The sequence below is a fragment of the Myiozetetes cayanensis genome, unplaced genomic scaffold, assembly GCF_022539395.1.
Source record: "Myiozetetes cayanensis isolate MyiCay16 unplaced genomic scaffold, myiCay2020 scf18, whole genome shotgun sequence".
NCBI lineage: Eukaryota > Metazoa > Chordata > Aves > Passeriformes > Tyrannidae > Myiozetetes > Myiozetetes cayanensis.
Window position 1 is genome coordinate 10,125,767 of NW_026087389.1, and position 19,757 is coordinate 10,145,523.

Sequence of the window (19,757 nt, forward strand, 5' to 3'; positions counted from 1 at the left end):
TTCCAGGCAGAGAAACCAAAAGGATTGTGAGTTCTCCAAGGAAGAGAGAAGGAAATAAAAGGAAGTGAAAAGACTTCAGCCTCTGTTGTGACTGTAGGAATATTTTATGATCTCTCTTTTTTCATTTATGTCTTCTCTATAAAATGATACCAGCGATATTTACCTTCTTTCCCATCTAAACTGTTTCAAGATTGATGAATGAAAGGAATTATAACTAAACTGAGTGATTACTAAGAGTAGTTAATGTTCTTGTCAGAGGAATTTATCAGAGCAACTGTACTTTTATTTTTAAAAAATCCTTTTGCATATGTTTAATAACATATCAGAATATTCATACCAAGGGAGGGGCTTTTTCCATTGTTGGATAGTGAAGCCTAGTGCTCACTCCCACTTCCTGCTTCCAAGCAGTTTCATTTCTGGAGCCTGCGTGATACAATCAGGAGTCATCACCAGTAAGAAAAACTACATTAAACTTAGGGGAACTATGTGTTTAAAAGTCATCCAATCACCTAGGAATTATTTATATGGAAAAGAAAGTGAAACACCATGCAGTTCATGTCATCTTAGAGTAGGAAAATGGTTTGGATAAATTAGACTCTATAGATGTGTATTTCCCTATGTCTACTTTGTTGGAATTCTAGCTCAGTTATTGGCATCTACAGTGTACAATTAGGCAACATTAATCCTATTCTGTGAAGCTCTCATAAAATAAATTTGTTAAAGTATTTCCATTCATTTTCATTGATATATAATTTCTCTTCTTCTTCCACTTTGTTTTCTTAACACAAAGCCCTTTGGGATGGGCTACCTTTCTAAATTTATATGCACAGTATCTCTCTGAGCACATACTCTCTGGTTTTCAGGCCCTCTTCACCTGTTTGCCATTAAACTTAGTCCAAGCCTCAGTTATTGCTTACCTCTCCTCTGGTGCAGGGCACTGCATCTGAATACCTGGAAGTGCACATGGAGCCTTCTTCAATGAGATCATCCTGGAGCCCAAAAGTAGCTGTACAGTTGAGAGAGAAATACTTGCAGGGCCTCCAAGTCTGCCCGTAATCCTGGGATCTTTCCAACACCATTGCAGCTGGGCGAGGTGACTTGAACACAGCAATGACGTGGGTCAGGTAGAATTCTGTTTCGAAGTCCAGTCGGATTTCTTCCCTGTGTACCCCTTGGGCAGACTGCCACCAGGAGATGGGGTTTGCAAAGAAATCATCTGTCATGTCAGCAGGGAGGTGGGAGTTATCAGGCTGGTTGGCGTTGCACTTGGTGCAGCGAGGCTGCCCACAGCCGTGGGAGGGGTGGTGGAGGAGGTTCTGCTCCGGGTAGGAGCAGTACAGTTCTGTGCTGTTCTGGCCACACGTGGTGAGAGTGACTGGTGTCCTCCCCGTGGCAAGGTTTCCCACTGGAGGGTTGCAGGCACGGCCACTGCAGCGGAAGGCTCGTGGTCTCGTGGGGTCTGAAAGACAGGCAAAAGGAACACAACAAGTAGAGCTTCCCAAATACTTCTCAGGGTGTAACGCAGGTGACCATACAAATGTTTGGAGTCCTCATCTGCAGACTGACATCCAAGAGGACACCTTCAAAGGAGAGCTGCTGCATCTTTTCACACTAAGTTTTGAGGCAGTTCCTCAGTAAATCTAGTCCTTCTGTTTGGTGGCTAACTCAGAAACTGATGCTTATGGTGCTTAACCTTGATTTCTGTTGAAAATGCAGTTGTGTTGGTTACTGAATTGTACGTTTAATCAGGGAAATTTTGCGATTTCTTACGTTCACTCCAGTAAAGGTTTGCACTGGAGGACTGAGTCTCTTCAATGCATTTATTTTCATTGTTATCAGAGAGCAAAGTCAAACTGGACTGTACACTGTAGATACATTAAGAAAAGAGATGATTCCTGCCCAGCAGATTACAGACACTAATTACACATAAAAACACATAAAGAAAGCATGTATTTCTACAACTCAGTGTTGAGTTTCTACTGCTTTTCTAATAAGATCAGGGGGAATTGTTAATTCATAGCAGAGCTGAAAATCAAGTCTACCTTTCGTTTAAATACCTTGACATGGAGGTAAATTACTACATTGTGTTTGCCAAGTTTGCAAATACTGGCAAAGTTTTGGTATCTTCAGTGTATATATTTACTTATTTCTAAATTAAGAAAAGGTTGGGATAACTACAAAGTCTCAATATTGTTGGAAAATCAGTAGTGTCTTGTGAAGTGGAATTAAAGGTCATTCCAAAACCTTATTACCATGCTGGAGAAAACTGGATTTCTAATGACATACCATGTCCTCTTTGCAACTTAACACTCTAGAAGGAGTTAAAGACTGACCTTGCAAGGTCATAAATCTAATCCGAGAGGTCACAAGTCAGATGACTAGATGTACGTCCTACAGGAAATGACCCTCCCAATGAAACATAGGATGACCATAAACCCTGGGTAATCTAGGAGCAGTTCAAAGGTCAGCTATTAGTTTAACATTCTAGGTAAAATTTTTTAATCCCTACTCAGTTTATATTTAGCCTTTCCTCAGGTAAAATTAATTTCAAAATCAAGTTAGGTCAAAGAAAGGAGTCTCCAATTTATTCTTATAGAAGTACTCAAAGTACTTATAAAAGTGTCAAATTGACACCTCTCTTTCCAAAAGGAAAGTTTAGGGTGAAAGCCACCTTCAAGGGACTTTGGAGTGGGTTTACTGGCAAAGATATTTTTTTAGTATCCTATTGAAACCCTAGGAGACTGGCAGAGCTTAGAGGGCAGCAGTGCCTGAATTACATGTGCACCTGAAAGTCTTCAGATCAAAGGAATGAAAGCTGCCTCTCCTCAGTCCCACCAGCCCTCCCGGTGCCAGCATAGAGATGAGGAGTTGCAGAAATCATCTGGAGAGGAATGGAGAGAAGATGGGGATGTTTGGCTCTATTGGTTCTGTTCTCTGTTCCCCACCTTCAACTGAGCAGGTGGATTCTTAGCACTACTGGAGATCTTCCACCAAGTCCTCACACCATCCCAGCTGCTTGATGGCCATTTCAATGTAATTTCATTCTGATTGTGAACTTCTTGTTCCATCATTCCAGTTACAGGGGAATACCAGGAGGTTCAGAGATTTTTATCCAAGAGGTTCCTTGCAATATCTCTTTGCCCTGAGAAGCACTCAGGTTTCCACAGAAGTTGTTTAGAGCTTCCTCCTTTTTGCAGAGCATCTGAAATTACAAATTTTTATGTGCTCTGGAGGGTAAATTTCACTGAGTCATGCAGAATTCTAGAAATAAAGATAAATCTATACTTATACATATGTAATGAGCTACAACTGCATGCCTCCACAACATCTTTTCAAGTGGCATTTAGGATCATGTTCATGTCCAAACTGTTTGGAAAAACCACTGAAATAAAGAAGGCACAGCAATTTCTGTCTTTGAAGTAGATTCAATATGAATTGATTTTGCTCAGTGCTGCACAAAGGTGTCATCTTTGCCTCCCAAGAATTTCAGTGGGACTGGTCTTACAACTGAGCTTGGAACGAGCATTAGTTCTGAATAAGAGTCAGGTTACTTAGTTCTTATTGGGAATGGATCCGTGTTACAAATGCTATTGGATTATGGATGATTATGGATAAATATACCATGTAATTAAAAGGAAGTCCATCTCTATTGATGGTTTACACCACTAAAGCTTTCACAGAGGAAATGGGATGCTGGAGTTCTAAATTTAAGAAACTGTATAAGGGGAAGCTTTGCAGACAAGAATGTGAGAAAGCAAAAAAGGAAACATATTTAAAAGGGAATGTCTGCTTTTTGTATTTTCCATAAATGAAATGGGCTATTAGCCTTGTATTTAGTTTTTTACCTGCTTTTTTCTGAACCTGGAGAAGAAAAAAAAATGTTTGTTCTCCTGAACACCAGTCACAAGAAGGTTTATCTGCTCTGCCTGCTAATGCAGCAACATCAATAAACAGTTCCTGTCTGAACTGCTGTGTCATTAGGAAAATGGGAGAAGAACAAAGTGCAAATTAGCAGAAGGGAGTTTGAGAGAATGAGAGAGATTGGAAAACAAATCTGCAGTCGATTAAAAGCTTTGTATTTAAAGAAATCAATTGGCAGAACATTACTTGGCCACAAGGACCGTGCAGCCTGTCCATCACTCAGTGATTCTGTGGAAACAACACAAAGTGCTGAATCTGGACAGCAAAGGGAGACCGCTGCAGCAGAGAACCAGCAGCCAGACAAACAAACAACTTACCCCAACTGCCAGGAGGACTCACTGAATAATTCATAAAGGACTAAACAGTTTGATTACGCATAGGCACTGCATTTTATTATGAAGTTGATTAGATTTTATTCCATGGAGGGTGGGTTGGCTCCATAAATGGTATGATTAATTTATTTGTTTGTTTTCTGGTCCCTCGGAGCTGTGCCACAAAGTGGCAGGTCAATGGTACATGCTCAGCACGTGTTCCAGCAGTGGTGTTATCTGATGATTAGGGAATCACACAGTTCAAGGGAGGTCACACTACTGATATTCCTGGGACACCATTTCAAATGGAGATTTCTTACTTCAGAACCTCGTAGTGCAACAGAACATTGTAGACATTAACTAAAAACAGCTTTAATTTTTTTTTCAGGTTTCTTTTCACCCCCCCCATTGGATACCCAACAGGAGGAAGGTCACATGGTATCATCCAAAAGCCTTCCAGATGGGACTGGAAAGATGCCTAATATTTCACGAGTGATTTGAATTGGAATTTTTATTTCTTTTCCATATGCAAATTTATGTTTTCATGTGTTCAGTTCTCCTGCAGTGACCCAGGAGAGCAAATTTCACAGATCTGAGAAACAGTAAAACCTTTGGGCATCTTCTGCTGTGTTTTTGATGGAGTAGTTTCAGTGTCCAACCTGGATTTCACTTTTTATATATCTGTTTTATATATCTTTTCACTTTTTATATATCTGTTCGGCTTTTTCTTAATAACCAAAAACTTTTAAGTTTTATTTTAAAGCTAACCACCCTGGGGAAATGAGTTCCTCAAATTCTTATTAGTCAGACCTAGAACTTTATCCTTTAACACTGGTTACAACAGAAGTGCTGTACAACCCTTTGGTTTGCCCGGGGCCAACATTTAGTAAGTTTGGCAAGTCTTCATCCATATGAGTAGCCTGATGTATTTCTGCACTAAAATAACCCTGATAACTGGGGCTAATGAGCCAGCCTTCATAAACACCCCAGAGGTGAAGGTCAGAACATGCTATGAAACCAAGGTGCCTCCATGACTTGAGACAGGGACAGAAGAATTAGGTCCCTGGCCAGGGTTCTCTTCCACTGTGTCCACTTGCAGTTTGCCTGCCCACATCCCCTCTGGAGCACCAGTGGGCTCCAGCACCTACAGCTTCATCTGCAAATGAGCTTGCTGAAACCAAAGCTTGCTGATAACTGGATCCTGCAATTGATTTTAAGTTTGATGGTAGAAATGGCCTTTTTTGACCCCATCACATTCTCTTTTTCAGGTCTCCCATTGGGCTGAGAGCTGGCCCAGGTGCTGCTCCCGAGGCCACTGCTTGCATGGGGAGGTCTGGGGCTGAAGCAAGAGCCCAAGCTGTTATCAGTCCTGTGTCAAGCTGTGTCTCAGTACGCAAGAGTTTTCAGATCACTGCAGAGTCTGTTTGAGGGATTAATGATCTCCACCTTCATAAGACTAAGGGAAGGATCATCCAAGTGTCACATCTTATAGTATAAACCCTAGGTGTCTGCTCCAGTCTAAGCTGTAAGGTATTTTTGTTTTCTTTGTTTGTTTGGGTTTTTTTTTTCCCTTCATGGCAGTAAATTTAAAGTTTAAGCAGCCAGTCTTGACAACCTGAACTGTCTTCTCTATCAAGGATGGCAGAAGGAAAATATTGTACTCCCTACAAATATTATGATTCACATACTCCCCATACAACTGCCCCATCAATTTGTTTCATTTCTGAGCGGGAGGGATCAGCTATAGAGCTGAAAAGGGAGTTTACTGTATAGGCTAAGGAAGTATGCCAAAAAGGTAATTCTCTGTACACTACTCAGCTCTAAAAAAGGAATAAAAAATGAACACATAACCCCTGTGCTTTCACAGGCTGATATGCAACCTTTTGATCAAGCACCAAATATTTATTTAAAGGGACATTGAGTCCTCAGTAGCATCACTTTCAATATCCAGTTGTTTTGCTGCTATTCACCATGTCCTACACTATTATTCTGAATCAGTTTAGCTCTGTACAGAACACACCCCCTCCCTTCAAATTCACTTTCCAAGAATCCAGCTGGGACTTGCATTTCCTTGAAGATTTATTTTCAAGTAGTGAATTGGATGCTGAGCAAATTTAGTCTAGTTTGTAACAGGCTGCCTTCTGCAACAGTGTCAGCAACTTTACAAGACATTTCTGTAACCTTTCTGTGCTGTGTGTTAACATATGCATCTTGTAGGGAGCTTATAACCTAGCCTGGGAAACCAGGGAATGCCCAAAATAAGACATTTGACTAAGGCACTCCTCCCCTCATTCTCTGTCATGCTGTGACAGACAGCCTTTTTCTCAAGTGGGATGCTGACGAATATGACAGGAGTGTAAATTCATGATCTGTTTTCAGTTTTTCAGAAAATATCTCTTGCCATTGTGGAAGTCTGTCTGTTATCAGAAGGGCTCTAGCAAGGGAATAATCTGAGCTGAATATACTTGATCAGTCTCTGCCTTTTCTGGAGCACGCAGGATAGCTGAGCACTTTAGTTGCTTTCAAATCACTGCAGGAAGAATGTTGTTCCTGTCCTAATACTTTGAGCCTACAGGTGAAATTTAAATCACTGATACGCTTTCCTGTACAGGAAGAGAGATCCCAAGACAGCGTCTCAAAGGAAAAGTCACCAAGGATGGGGTTTTTTTAATCAATAATTATTTTTATTTTTCTGACATGATCTTTGTAACTTCTCCCTTTTAAATTTAAAAATGTATTAAACCACAACAGAAGGAAAAAAACCCTAATGCTTCCTTTCCTTTAAAAATTTGTCTCCATCATAATCCAGGTATTTTTAGGTCCCTATATAAATACACAGCTGTATCATTCCTGTATCATATGTGTATTTGTACAGCCACACATACAAACACAACTAACCAACTTCTCTTTCTGTCCTGATCCATTTTCTCTAATGCTAATTTAATTCCATCCACTGTGTGTTAACTATTAAGTCAGGGAATACAATGAATGAATGGACTGTCTTGGATAAATAAGAATTCCTAAACAGTGTCTCTGATTTTTAGTGATGCAATATTAAGTAATATAAGAGAATAATTCAGATTCCTACAGTGATACTATCCAAAGATGTCATTTCACTCTTGTCCTGCCTAGAAAGGCAGTGTTTCATCCTCAAAACAAGCATCCAGCATATCTCAATCTACCTACCTCTTTCTTTCTCTCTTACTTTTCTTTTGTTTGCAAAACTAACACACTTTTTTCTTTGAAGGGTGTATGAACCTGTACATCCTATAAGTTTTTGTAAGGAGACTGAACTATAAAGCTGTTTAATGCACAGAATAAGAAGCTTTTGTATATATTGACTAACATAATTTCCTTGTAAAAATCCAGTCTAAAATAAAGATGTAAAGGTTACTTTTTTTTTTTTTTTAAACAAACAGCTGATTTCTATCCCATTTCCCCTTATTAAATTTAGGATAAATTGTTTCAGAATGGCAATATTGATTTATTTTGCTTACCTGCTTCCCCATGGCCAGAAATAAAATATTCCAAGAACACAATCAGCATGATGCCTTTATGCTGCATGGTTGTCATAAAATATTTGTCCTCAGTGAAGCAAAAAAAGACCTGCAGTAATCTACAGGTTTGGTGCTTGCATGGCTTTCCTGTATTTTCTTTCTTTCTTTCTTTCTTTCTTTCTGCTCACCTTCCTCTCAGTGTAGGGGTCAAGGCTGCTGTCTCATTCTTCTTGTTCTCCTTTGGGTCCAGAGGTGGTTTTGTTTTTTTTCAGGGCTCAGATGCCTTCTGGGTGTCACACATACATTGCTTCCAATAAATAAATAAATAACAAAGCTCTCCTGTGTCTTTACCCCTCTCCGTGCAGCGGGCAGGGGACGTTCACATCCCTGACGCAGCGCCTCGGATGCACCATCGAGGGCTGATGCGATGCGGAGAGCTCTGCTCGGTCCGGTCCTTGGCGCTTCTTTGGATGCTATTTCGAAACTTTCATTCCTGCTCCTTGATTTTGGTGGAGCTTCGGTTTGGCTTTGCCTGGGTTCGCCCTGGCAACCTTCCCGACCTCCTCGCACCTCCCGCAGGCTGCTGCCACCCCGGGTAGCGAGGGGGTCCCGGCAGCCTGAACCCTGCTTTGTTAGGAGATGCCCCCCAGTACCTTCTCTCCCTTTGCTCCCTGCAGCAGAGGGTCATAAGAAGAGCAGAGCTGGCTTTGCTCCCTGAGAGATGATGAGAAGCAAGTGCTTTCCTGGCTCTTCTCCCTTTTTATTTTTGGTTTGTTTTATTTTATTTTATTTCCCTCCTCCCTCCGCTGTCACGGAAGCCGCTTCTCCCCCACCTCCAAGGGATTTGCTTCACACAGCGAGCGCCAGGGGAGTGGAAAACAAACCCAACGCCAGCTCTCCGGGGCCGGTTCCCGGGCAATCCCCGGCCGTGCCTGCTGCTGGACCGGCTCCCGACCGCGACGCGGGGGCTGCGGGTCCCGGGGAGGGGCAGCGGGCAGGCGTGGGCAGGGGCTGCTCTCCCGGGATGAAGGTGCAATGCCCAGCGCCCAGACGAGAGGGGGAAAGGGAGAGGGGGCTGGAGAATCCTTCCTTCCTGCTGCTACAGCAAGGCTTAGGGCGGGGGTGGGGGTTCCTGCCCTCCCCAGGGCGGGTTAGTTATCTGCAAGTTTTGTCTCTGCCTCCCTTCAGCCTTTAGGACATCTCTCGGTCCTAACCGAGCAGTTCTCTAGTCCTGTCTGCCTGCAAAGGGGATTATTAAAACATGTGATCTTCTTCCTGGGCTTTATGTGTGCCTTTTTTTGTTTGTTTGTTTTTTGGGTTTTTTTTAAGGTCCGTTCCGCACCTCCTCTTGGGCCGGGCTGGTGCTGGTTGGGCTCAGTCGCGGGCGTTGTTTTTGTAGCCGCATCCTCCCCTCCAGCAGCCCGTGTGTGTCCGTGTGTTTCTGTGCGCGTCCGCGTCCGTCTGTCCCTGCAGCACCCTCTGCCAGCCCGCCCGGCACATGACACCTGCCCCGAGCCCTGGGGACACGGCCCTCGCACCCCGGACACGGCAGTAGTTGGGACAAGCCAGGCAGAGAGGGGACTTGTGACTGCCTGGAGGAGCTGGGATGTCTGCACTGGCAGAATCCCTGAAGTCGGATTTGGTGACTCCAGCACAAAGCTCCCGGGGAACCAGAGAGACTCCAGCATGTAGCAATCAGGGGGTGAAAGTGTTCAGTCCTAGGAAATCAAAATTAATTCAGGGTGTGTGTTCCCACTTCTTCATTCTCTCTTTCCTCAGGTTTCTCATCAATATAATGCCAATACCTTCTGCTCCGTGTCACAGAGGAAGCAGGTCCGAGGGGAGTCCAATGCAAACAGGGTTATTCTTGTGCTCATGTGTGTGCAGGATCAGACCTTAGAGGGATTTGAAGAATGTAGGTCATACAAAGAAGAATAAGGAAAGATTTATTTCCCTTTGGGGTGGGAATGTTTATGTAAGGCAGGGTTATTTAGCTAGGTTTTGGTGTAGAATTTTTTACTTTACTCTTATCTCTCTTTCTTTTTTTTGGTATGTTTTTAATATGAAAACCCAACAGAAATCTTTGAAATATGAAGGCTTTTCCCTCTCCTTTTTGTCTTTGCCTTTTGTTTGAAAGCAGCTAAAATACTGTTTAATTACAAAACAAAATTCTCCTGCCATAAATGACAGTATCCTTCAGAGGGTATGAGTCTGCTATGTGCTCATCTCCCCTGGGATGTTCTGAGTTCTTTCAACTTGAGCATCTTCAGTGGGAGCTGGGGATGTCCTAGAGCTAAAGCAGATCTTACATTAATGAGAGGCTGTCATTTAATAGTTGTGCTTTGTTGTCATTGCTTGTTGATTGCTGCCTTTCTGGGGAAATGCTGTATTTTTTTATTTGCACATTTTAGGCTCGTTCCTAACTGAACTGCTTCTCCTAGTTAATTTCACCAGGCTTAAACTGTGGCACTTGTAGTGTAATACATATAATAAAGGTCAAGAAGCTGCTGTGTAATTTAAACAACAACCTAAAATAGAGAGCAAAGTTCATGTTGCACTGGTAAATGGAAAATCAAAGTTGAGTACATTCATTTACCTGTGATGCCTGGATGGCAGTACTGTAAGACTTTCTTGTTGTTGATTGTAGGGTATAAAACTGACATAGAACTGAAAGCCTTCATTCTTCCAATTATTGACTGTCTTGAGGAATCCACTACCAGTGCTAATGAGCACCTTTCCAGTTTAATGCCGTGAAAATCCATTCATGCCTGTGAGCTAAGAAGAGTTAACACCTAAGGGGAAAATTTTGCTGTTATCATTGACTACTGCTATTGTATAGAAGACAAATTGATAAGATCTGAGGAACAGCCCATATTAGAGGTGTCAAACAGAGAATGCCCATCTTAGCTGGACAATGTGTATGAACAGTGGTGTGAAGAATAATTATTAACTTTAGTTAGATCCTAAACTATAGTAATGTAAATATAGGATCCTTGAGGTCTCAGGCAAGGTTCATGCTCCAGTCCGTGACTCTCACTAGGACATTGAGGGAGTCAGGTGTTTTGGAAAGTGACTGGGTTTGCTCTAGTGACAATTGACAAAGCACCCAGAGAATAAACGGTGAAACTGTGAATCATTCATTTTGGGTGAGGGGGGAAGAGCCAATGGCATGGCAGAGAGGGGGGGAGGTGTGTCATCTGTACCACCTGCCCTCTATGCTTGACAGCCCTGTTTGCAAAAGCCAGAGGACAGGCTGTCCTCTTCGGAATTGCCCCGGGTGGTGGTGCATTTGAATCACTGAGCATCCTGCTTGCCTGCACCTTCCTTGTACCTCCTGCTCCTTGCATCTCTCCAGTTTGCCTTGCCTTTCCTCCTCGTATTTCCTCAGCAATGACCAGCTTGAAGGAAATCTGTCGTGGCCTTCCTCTAAACCCTTTGCCTGAAAACAAAGGTCGGAGAAAAGGAATACCCCATGCACCCGTGAGAACCCCCAATCTCACTGCTCAGGAGAAGAAGGTAACTTGGGGTTTCACAGGGCCTCACTTCTCTGTCTTTCAGATAAATGCAGGTTGGGGCAGCAGACCTGTTTGTCTCAAAAGCTTTTCTGAGTGTGCACATAACTTTGTGGCAAATGGATTTCCTCGGTGTTATGTAATTCACTGTGTAATGAGACAAAGTACCGGATTGCTCTTCTGCTTGCTTCCTTTCTTCCTCCTCCAGAATAAGCAGGTTGATATCGAAGAGATTTTGCTGCACAACAGCTTCCATGACTTTAAATGGTTAAACAAGGGGCATTAGACTTCAATGCTGTCAATCCAGCCTTGTCCCTTGAAGATGAAATTCTGAATGCTGCTGCAAAAGCCCTGCATATGTATGGGAATGAGAGCTAACCCCTCCAATACAATAAACATCACAGGTGATCAATCAGCATCATAGTAGCAGCTGCACACCTTTATATTTGCATAAAATATCTGAGGATGATTTATTTTAACCAGTAGCCTGGGCATCCTGCAATTTAGGCAAGTTTGCAAGGAGTTAAGTTAATTATTTGTCTTTAGTTGCATAATTATTTTCCTGTCTCTTTTTGTTTGACTAGTCTATGTACACAGTAAAGTAACCACTGCATTATGTCATAGTTGAGATTTAAAAAAATCATGAGCAGAAAATAATAGTCAGTGGGGGAAGATCCTTAGGAATTTGTGTGGGAGAGAATAAGGTGGGTTCCTTAGTTTCAAAGTCTGTGCTCAATCACATGTAACATCACTTACACTGTGACATTCTGGTCAGAACACAGAAGCTCCTTCCTGACTAACAAGTTGCATACAACTTCCTTGCCTTCGTGGGAGTTCCCCACTGGCATCAGCAATCAAATTCTTTCTAAGTCCACTTCCCCAAGCAGAGGAGAGTCTAGTCAGAGGGTAGAAAGAGGAACAGCTGTGAGATATCCAACAAAGGTTTACTTCAATGTCAGAAGCATTCATGGCCGAGGCATCCTGTCTGTGCCTGGGACAGCTCAGACACATGGAAGTGTTCAAAGAGGGCTGTCATGATGGCTATGAAGATAAAGGAGTGGGGAGTGGTCTTCACTGCATGTCAGAATGTTGCCAATCATCTCCATTTTATTCCTTGCTAAATCACCTTTCCCCAGAAGTCTGCTATAGCAGGAAGAAGTTCATGTTGTAGGAGAGGAGAAGGTATCTCAGAAGGATGCCAAACCTCACTCTTTATCCAGGGAGAGAAAGTTCTCGCTTCTTATATGACTGGAATACCTTCCTACCTCATTTAAATTCAGAGAAAGACAACAGTAGACTGAGTTCTTGCCTCCAGTCTACTGTGTAACATCCTTCTCTCATTGCTCCATCTTGCCTCCTACATGTGATAAGAGGTCATGTGAGTTGGATTTTTATTAGACTGTTAAAGGTTTTAAAGCTTCTTTTCTGATTTATTTGATAGTAATCCTCCACCTTAAACTCTCAGCAGAGCTAAAGGCTCAGCTGTGTTTTTTTCATACCTGAAAAGTCAAACTTCTTTTTTTTAGGAGGTGTTCCATGCTTACAAAAGCAGGCAAACAGAAAGGTTGTCTGTCTACGAGGGTTTTTTAAGTCTTGGTACCGACTTCCAGATTTTGTTGACAGTGTAGTGCTGAGCATATTACAAGATTTGTCTTTATGTACGACACTGTGTTCATTCTCTAATTGAAATATTCAGAGGAAGCTTTGACAGAAATGAAGTTAATAATGCTTTGCTGATTTCCTTGGGATTTGTCCCTCTCTTCATATGCCTTCATTCCAGTTTTAGTCCTTGTTACAATAATAAACCTTACCACTGCCAATGTTTTATTTTCTTGGGCCTCCTCTTGTGGTTATAATAGAAATCCTGTAAGTGAGACTTATAAAGAACTGTGTGTTTTGGGACTTGCTGAAGAAGTATCTAATTCTTCCTATCATACCAACTTTAATCTTCTTGGATAAATCAAGCCATATCTCAGAACTGATTCTGATTATATGTTTCCTGAGTTCTCTTCCTTCAGCATTCTTTGCCTGAGGCCTGAAACAGCCACATCCTCTCTCTTTCCCTCCCTCCACAGCTCAGGAAACTCTAGCTTTCTGTTTCTCAGCATCTGTACCTTAATGCAAATATGCTACAAAGAAACTACTCTTAAAACCTATGTGTGGTGTGTCCTTTGCAGAGCAAGGATGTTGAATGTTCCATACTCACTGACATTCCAATAAAGCTGGAGCAACTTGGAAGAAAGTGCACTTAGCAGTTTTGCTCAATATTAGAAAAATGGTCTGCCTTTATCTCCACAGCAATTCCCTTATGGATCTTCGAGCTAAGTCACCTTACAGTCCTCAGCTACCCAGTAGGATCATCTGTCCCCTGATTGCAGCATCACTTGTGTTTCTGTGATGGAACACTCATGGGCCTTGATGACCTTGATGAGCCTCTCCTGAGATCTCCACCCACGCCCTCCTCTCATAGGCTTAGGGGCTCCATTTAAGCTCAGGCCTGAGAGCTTAGTCTCAGCTATGCTGGAGATGGCTTTGGCTCTGTCACAGGGTGTCCCTGTGCCCAGCCAGTGACCTCACTGCTCTAGTCTCCAACCTGTGGGCTGACACCACTATGGACCTCTTTGGTGATCTCTGGGTCACATCTCTCTCTGGTAACCATCGCCAGACCTGGTCCTGACTTGCACTCCGCCTTGGAGCTGCACATCACCCTCTTCTTGCCTGATGACCTGGACTCCTGGTGGAACCTGACTGCCATCCCTGGGCTGCCCTGCTCACCTCCCTCAGGTAGTATGAGGCTGGACCCTGGTGGGGGAGGTGCCTGTTCTGCTGGCTGTGTTGGTTCTTCTTGGTTCCTTATCCCTTAGGGGGCAGCTTTGCTGCTTGGTAGCATCCTAATATGATGAACTGAAAGCCAGAGCCTGGAAGGTCACTCAGCACCTGAAGCTGTTCTTCAACTTTCTGATGAAGAAACAGGATGTTTGACCTCTATGATTCCTTTACACATCCAGAAATGAGGCCAGGTTAAAAAGTTCATATGGGATTTGGGAAGGTCAACATACTAGTTCCTGTTTTGGAACATCATGATGATAAAGAACTTGGTTAAACTTTCACAGCATGTAGGGCATTTACAGCAATGGCCAGTCAGAAATATCCATGTTTATTTTCCAGCTGAGCTGATTGAAACTGGGACCTACCAGGAAGTAAGTGAAACAATCTTGCTTGCTGTTTAGAGGATAGTGCCACCTAAGGTTCTGGGCCTGGGTGTCATCAGGCAGACGATGAGAGGTGGGAGGGAACATCATCTCCACTGAAAAAGGGGCTAAAAAGGAAATTGTTGTAGAGTAAAGCTCATCACTTCCTCTCCTCGTGCTTCTCTTTCCCTCAGTAAGCAGGGAGACTGCAAACTGTAATGTCTGAGTATCTCAAGAGTCTTAAATTGCAAGTTCTGATTATCTTCTTGGAAAATGGAAATGAATGACCTTCCTTCTGAAGAGGCACTGGCTCTTCAACAAACACCAATTAACAAAGAGCCTGGTTTACTTGATTTCTCAAGAGAATCATCCCAACAGAGATATTTACAGCTGATGGATTGGAGCAGGATTTCATGGGTTGTTTTGACTATATTTTGTTGACATTGAGAGGTCTAAATATTGATTAAATAACAGCAAAATCATGTTTTATTATATAAATGCCAGAGAATAGAAAAAAGACATCCTAATAGTGACTAGAGCTTAAATGCAAGAACCAAATGTTAGCTCCAGCTGGCAGATCTAAGAGGAAGACTTTGCATCTGGTGCTTACATTGCACTGAGCTGAACTAAATCAGTAACTGGGCAAATTCAGAGCAGGTTGTGTGATTTTTTTTTTAAAAAAACCAAAACTGCCTATCAGGCTCAGGAGTATAACTGCAATTAATATTTTTTAAGACACCAATGAACTCTGGACCCTGTTTCTTAGAGGTACTGAGCACGTGCAGCTTAAGCTTCTGTCAGAGAAAGCTATGAACAGGAAGAACACCTAAATATAAAATGCATGATAATACTCAGAGTGCAATATGTCAGTTATAGGTAAATCAATCCTACTTAAACAGTAAAATAATGTTTTTTATGGTGCTTTAATGAAACGTATTGTCTTTCCAGAAAAGCATAATGATCAGCCTATTTGAATTTGCTCCTTGAGTGCCTTTCTCAGGTTATTCAGTTTGACTCAATAATGAATATGTAAAATTCTTCCCCATGCACATAGCAATTGCCCTTTCATAAAGCAGTCAGGCTTCATCTTTTTGAGTGCCCCAGCTCTTTTGTCAAGAGGCTGTTACAGAATCTCTTATACTTAAATTCCTCTAAGACTACATTTTTTACAGGTAATTCAAAGCCATTTCTTCTTCTTCCAGCACTTTCCTGAAGCTCCTTCCTGCTTTGACATTTATCCTGCAGTAAGACAGCAATCAAATGTCACCTTCATTCAGTTAAGCTAAACAAGCCATAGTCTTAGTCCTCTTTTACAAGATGTCTATTGTCTGTGAGAGGTGCCCTCCCCACCCTTCATGTAACATTCAAGTTCATGTTTCATTAATGTTTGCATCATCAAAATTCAGGCTTCTGCTAATGTGTAACACTAATAGGATGGAGGCTCCGTCCAAGTGAATTTATTTGAAAATCATATCAAATTTTTCTTGCTTGTATTTTTAGGGTGAAAAAAATACTTGTCCATCAGTTTAATTTTAATATGAATAATGTATTGACCAAGATTGTGGGTGATCCTTACCACACTGAAAGCAAAAAACACATCCTTATAGTTCTCTGTAGTTCTCAAGGGAGCCAAAATACCAATGTTTGCTTTTTGGAAAACCAAGGGGTGCAGGTGATTTTATTTGTACTTTAGAAATACTTCAGATCCAGAATCCCCTGTGGTGGCTGCTCACCTCTGAGACTGACCTTGGAAATCCCCATACACTTTGTCGTGGTGTGGATGTAGCTCGGATTTTTGTGCTTGTTAATAACATGCCCTTGAAAAACCTGACTGGAGAAGAATAAAGTGGCATTAGAAAATGAAATTTGCATTTTCTCATCTGCTAAATAGGTTTTCATCCCATGATTCTCTGTGTGGATTTGCAAATCTAATTTGTAGGGTTTTACTGGTCTGATCCTTAGCTGGTGTAAATCAGCTGATCTGTGAAGGTGAATGCCTGCTCAGTAGCAAGTGTGCCAATGAAAACCCCTTTTAGTATGAAGCATTTTAGATTTAGAGATACTGTTTTTTCAGGGTGCTCTAAGGTATGTGAGCCCAGTGTGCTCAAATGAAGGGGAGGGAGAGCTTTAACTGCAAGAGCCAGAGCACAGTCAGGCTGAATGAGGAGTTTCATTACTGAGCTGAGGGCTTTACAGAGCTTTTCAGAACCCCTTACCAGGGTGGATGGTGATGATACCTGGCCTGGGTAGTTCTAAATGCCTTTGTTCTAGATATCTGTACTATAGCCCACCTCTTCACTGCCTCCAGAAGACCCTTGCTTCTATAACTAAATGCAAACTGCAGGTGTCACAAACATGGGTTATCTGTGCTCTACTCAGCCTGCTCAAGAACAGAGCTGTTAGCAGATTTGGAAGGAACCCTGATCCCTTTCTGTCCTTTCCACAGTCATTAGAAAATCAGCCTAATGGAGATGTGAAATTCCATATGATTTGTGAATCTTTTCAACTGAAAGTCATTTGGATGGTGTTGGCATTTGTCAGGGAACTTACAAGATCTTTGCGTGAAACTGGCTATTTAAAGATTACAAAACCTTTGTTCTCGTTATGGTTTTAATCAAATGAAACACATAATACAGAGACATGACTTAACAGACTGTTGCTAAAGATAGTGATTTACTTATGGTTTCTTTCATCCAAAGGGACATACTGTACTTTGCAAACCAAGGCTAATGTCTTTGGAGGCAATAAGGAGTATAAGCCACGTAGTATCATCCGCAGAATTTAACTGAGTGCCTAGTAATCACTCTAGCTAATTTGGAAGTGATATATGTAGCATCAATAAAATAAACCACCACCCTCTGCAATACATTAGGATGCTAAATGGAGTGAATCTTCAATGAAACTTAGCCCAAGAACATCTTCATCTTGGAGCATGTCACAGAAATCTGGCCTAAGATCCCTTTTGAATGGAAAGTATGGTAGGGTCTTCAGTGTCTCTAAGGAGTTTAGAGTCTCACTTTTAAGGATTTCTGAACAATGATTTCCTTGATAGTTCAGTGCCCTCTAGCACTATGAGAAGGAATTAATTTGCATCTGATATGGATAGGATTGAGCACTTCCCAAATCTCCATGGTGTCTCCATGCAGATTTGGGGGGACAGGTGGGAAGAGGATGATTACATGTTTACAGCAACGGAATCTACAAGGAAAGATGCAGGTAGAAACACTTCAATAGGAAATCGGGAATGCAGCTCCCCTGATGTGAGCTTGGCCTTTTGAATTGCATTGTCCTTGTAATGCCTTAGTCAGGCTTCCAGCTGAGCCTGATTAAAGTTCAGGGCCACCCACTTACCTCCCTTTCTCTTTTACCTCAGTTTTTCTCTCTTTTTCTCTTTCCTTTGGCAGCTGGCTTTGCGCAATGCCTTGCGTTATTTCCCTCCTGAAGTGCAAAAGAAGCTGGCACCGGAATTTGCTGAAGAACTCAGGCTCTATGGCCATATTTATATGTACAGATTCTTCCCAGATATTGAGATGAGGTAAGGCCTGGATGGTTCACGTTGTATTTGGCTGCTATTGTTTACCAGCTTTCACCTGTGGAACTGACCTTTAAATAGTGGTATTGCTGTGTCCTAATTTATCTCGTGTAGAATTTATGCCATAACATAGTAATCAAGCTCATCATCTGATAATTCAGCTGTTCTGTGTTTTGCAGTGTTTTAATTTCCAAGGAAAGGCTGCTAGATGTTTTGAGATGCTCCATGGGACTGGTAGGGAACCAGTGTGCCTCCTTCTGGATAGGCTGTGGCAGGGCCAGGGCAGCCTCACTGCTGGAAAGCTCAGCTCCACTCAGCACAGGGAAAGGACTGAGCGAGGTTGTGTCCTTGGTAATACCAGATTTACCACACACAGGGACCTCAAAGACTCTACTCCATGGCAAGTTCTTAGTTTCTAGAGGCAGAGACTTCCAACTACAACCTTGATAGAAAACCTGCAATTGTCCTGAGCTGCTACAAGTCAAGCCTCAACTGAAGCAGGAGGCAAATCCAGATGAGTGAATGGAGACCTGCTGTGAGTGGTTGGTTGGATTATCTGTGCTTTCAGAGCAGAGAAGGCTTTCTGGGCTTAAAAGAAAGAGAGTACACTTTTTTTTCCACTGGAACTTGTATGTGACCCTGGTTTGTAATATGCTGTGCCTGTTGGTCTTGGACCATCACTTCATTCTAGGTCTGCTGGGGCTAATGTTTTTGAAGCAGAACAGTTTTAGTGAGGGCTGCCAGGGGATAGCTGCTTTTTTTAGACTGTTTGATTCCTTTTTGCATCAACAGGGGCCTGGTTAATGTCTGTACAGAGACCTGAACAAAGCAACTCTGATTTCGACACACATCCATGTTTCTGTGCAGTCAGTTTTAGCCTGGGGATCAGATCCTGCAGAATTCAGCTAAGGGCAGGACAACTGGAAGACTGTCTAAAAGACAGCTGTCCACCAGCTTGTTTCCAATAATGGCAGCAGGGATTCTTTGATAGCTTCAAATATTTTTTTCTTTGTGACCATTTCACTGAGCATTTCCTAATAGGTTATTGCAGTCTGAGAATAAGAAAATGCCTTTTGTTCTCCTGCACTCTGGTAATATTTGATTTTTGTTGTGTGTGTCCAGGGAGCACAGCTGCATTTAACAGCCATATTCACATGCCAGCACATTCAACTAATAACTGAAAGTTGGGTTTCTTATGTTCTGAGCAATACTATGTGTAAATATCTCCTTTTGATTAGTTGGTATCATTCCACAGAAATCCTGTTTTATCACATCAAGTTTAGAAAAGCAGAAATCACTAATAAAAAAAGCATTGCAGAAAAACTCAAAGGCTTTCTCTCTGGTTTGGCAATGAGTACAAGGCATTTGTTTTAGTATCCTGATGTAAAAAGCCAGGATACAATGAATGTGATCATGGGAAGAGCCCGTTTGCTCAATCTCTAGAATATACATTCCAGATCTTGGCTCATGAGCTGGACAGTGGATGTCCAATTCTTGTTTGTAGTTGGCACTCCTTAGTTGAACCTTTTCAGTGTAACTTTCTTCCCTGTACAAAGCAAGGACCCAGCCACCGAAGATCTGTGGTCCAATAAAAGGAAGATTATTTAGAATCCGTGGCAAATGATCCTAATCCATCTCTAGGAATTTCCAGAATCTGTAATGGTGATGTTGCTCAGAGAAAAGGAAGGAGTAAAACTCTTCATGTGTGGTTATACTTCCTTTAGGTATCACACCTTAGAGACCTCAGCACAATTGTACTAAAAGCTGTGCAAACACAGCACAGGAACAGTCCC

General features: G+C 42.2%; 2 protein-coding genes across 2 annotated transcripts in view; one reads left to right on the top strand and one right to left on the bottom strand.

The window, feature by feature from the left end:
* LOC126638904 (netrin-4-like) overlaps positions 1-8,524 on the bottom strand; it is a 48,328-nt gene extending 39,804 nt beyond the window's left edge. Inside the window, 2 exon segments of the mRNA XM_050313190.1 lie at positions 918-1,459; positions 7,730-8,524. Of these exon segments, the coding sequence (XP_050169147.1) occupies positions 918-1,459; positions 7,730-7,805 (618 nt within the window). The 5' untranslated portion in view covers positions 7,806-8,524.
* A 2,445-nt stretch (positions 8,525-10,969) lies between these two features.
* The window catches only part of UROC1 (urocanate hydratase 1), a 41,105-nt gene continuing 32,317 nt past the window's right edge, over positions 10,970-19,757 (top strand). Inside the window, exons 1-2 of the mRNA XM_050312959.1 lie at positions 10,970-11,245; positions 17,837-17,967. Of these exons, the coding sequence (XP_050168916.1) occupies positions 11,120-11,245; positions 17,837-17,967 (257 nt within the window). The 5' untranslated portion in view covers positions 10,970-11,119. The remainder of the gene's footprint in view (positions 11,246-17,836; positions 17,968-19,757) is intronic.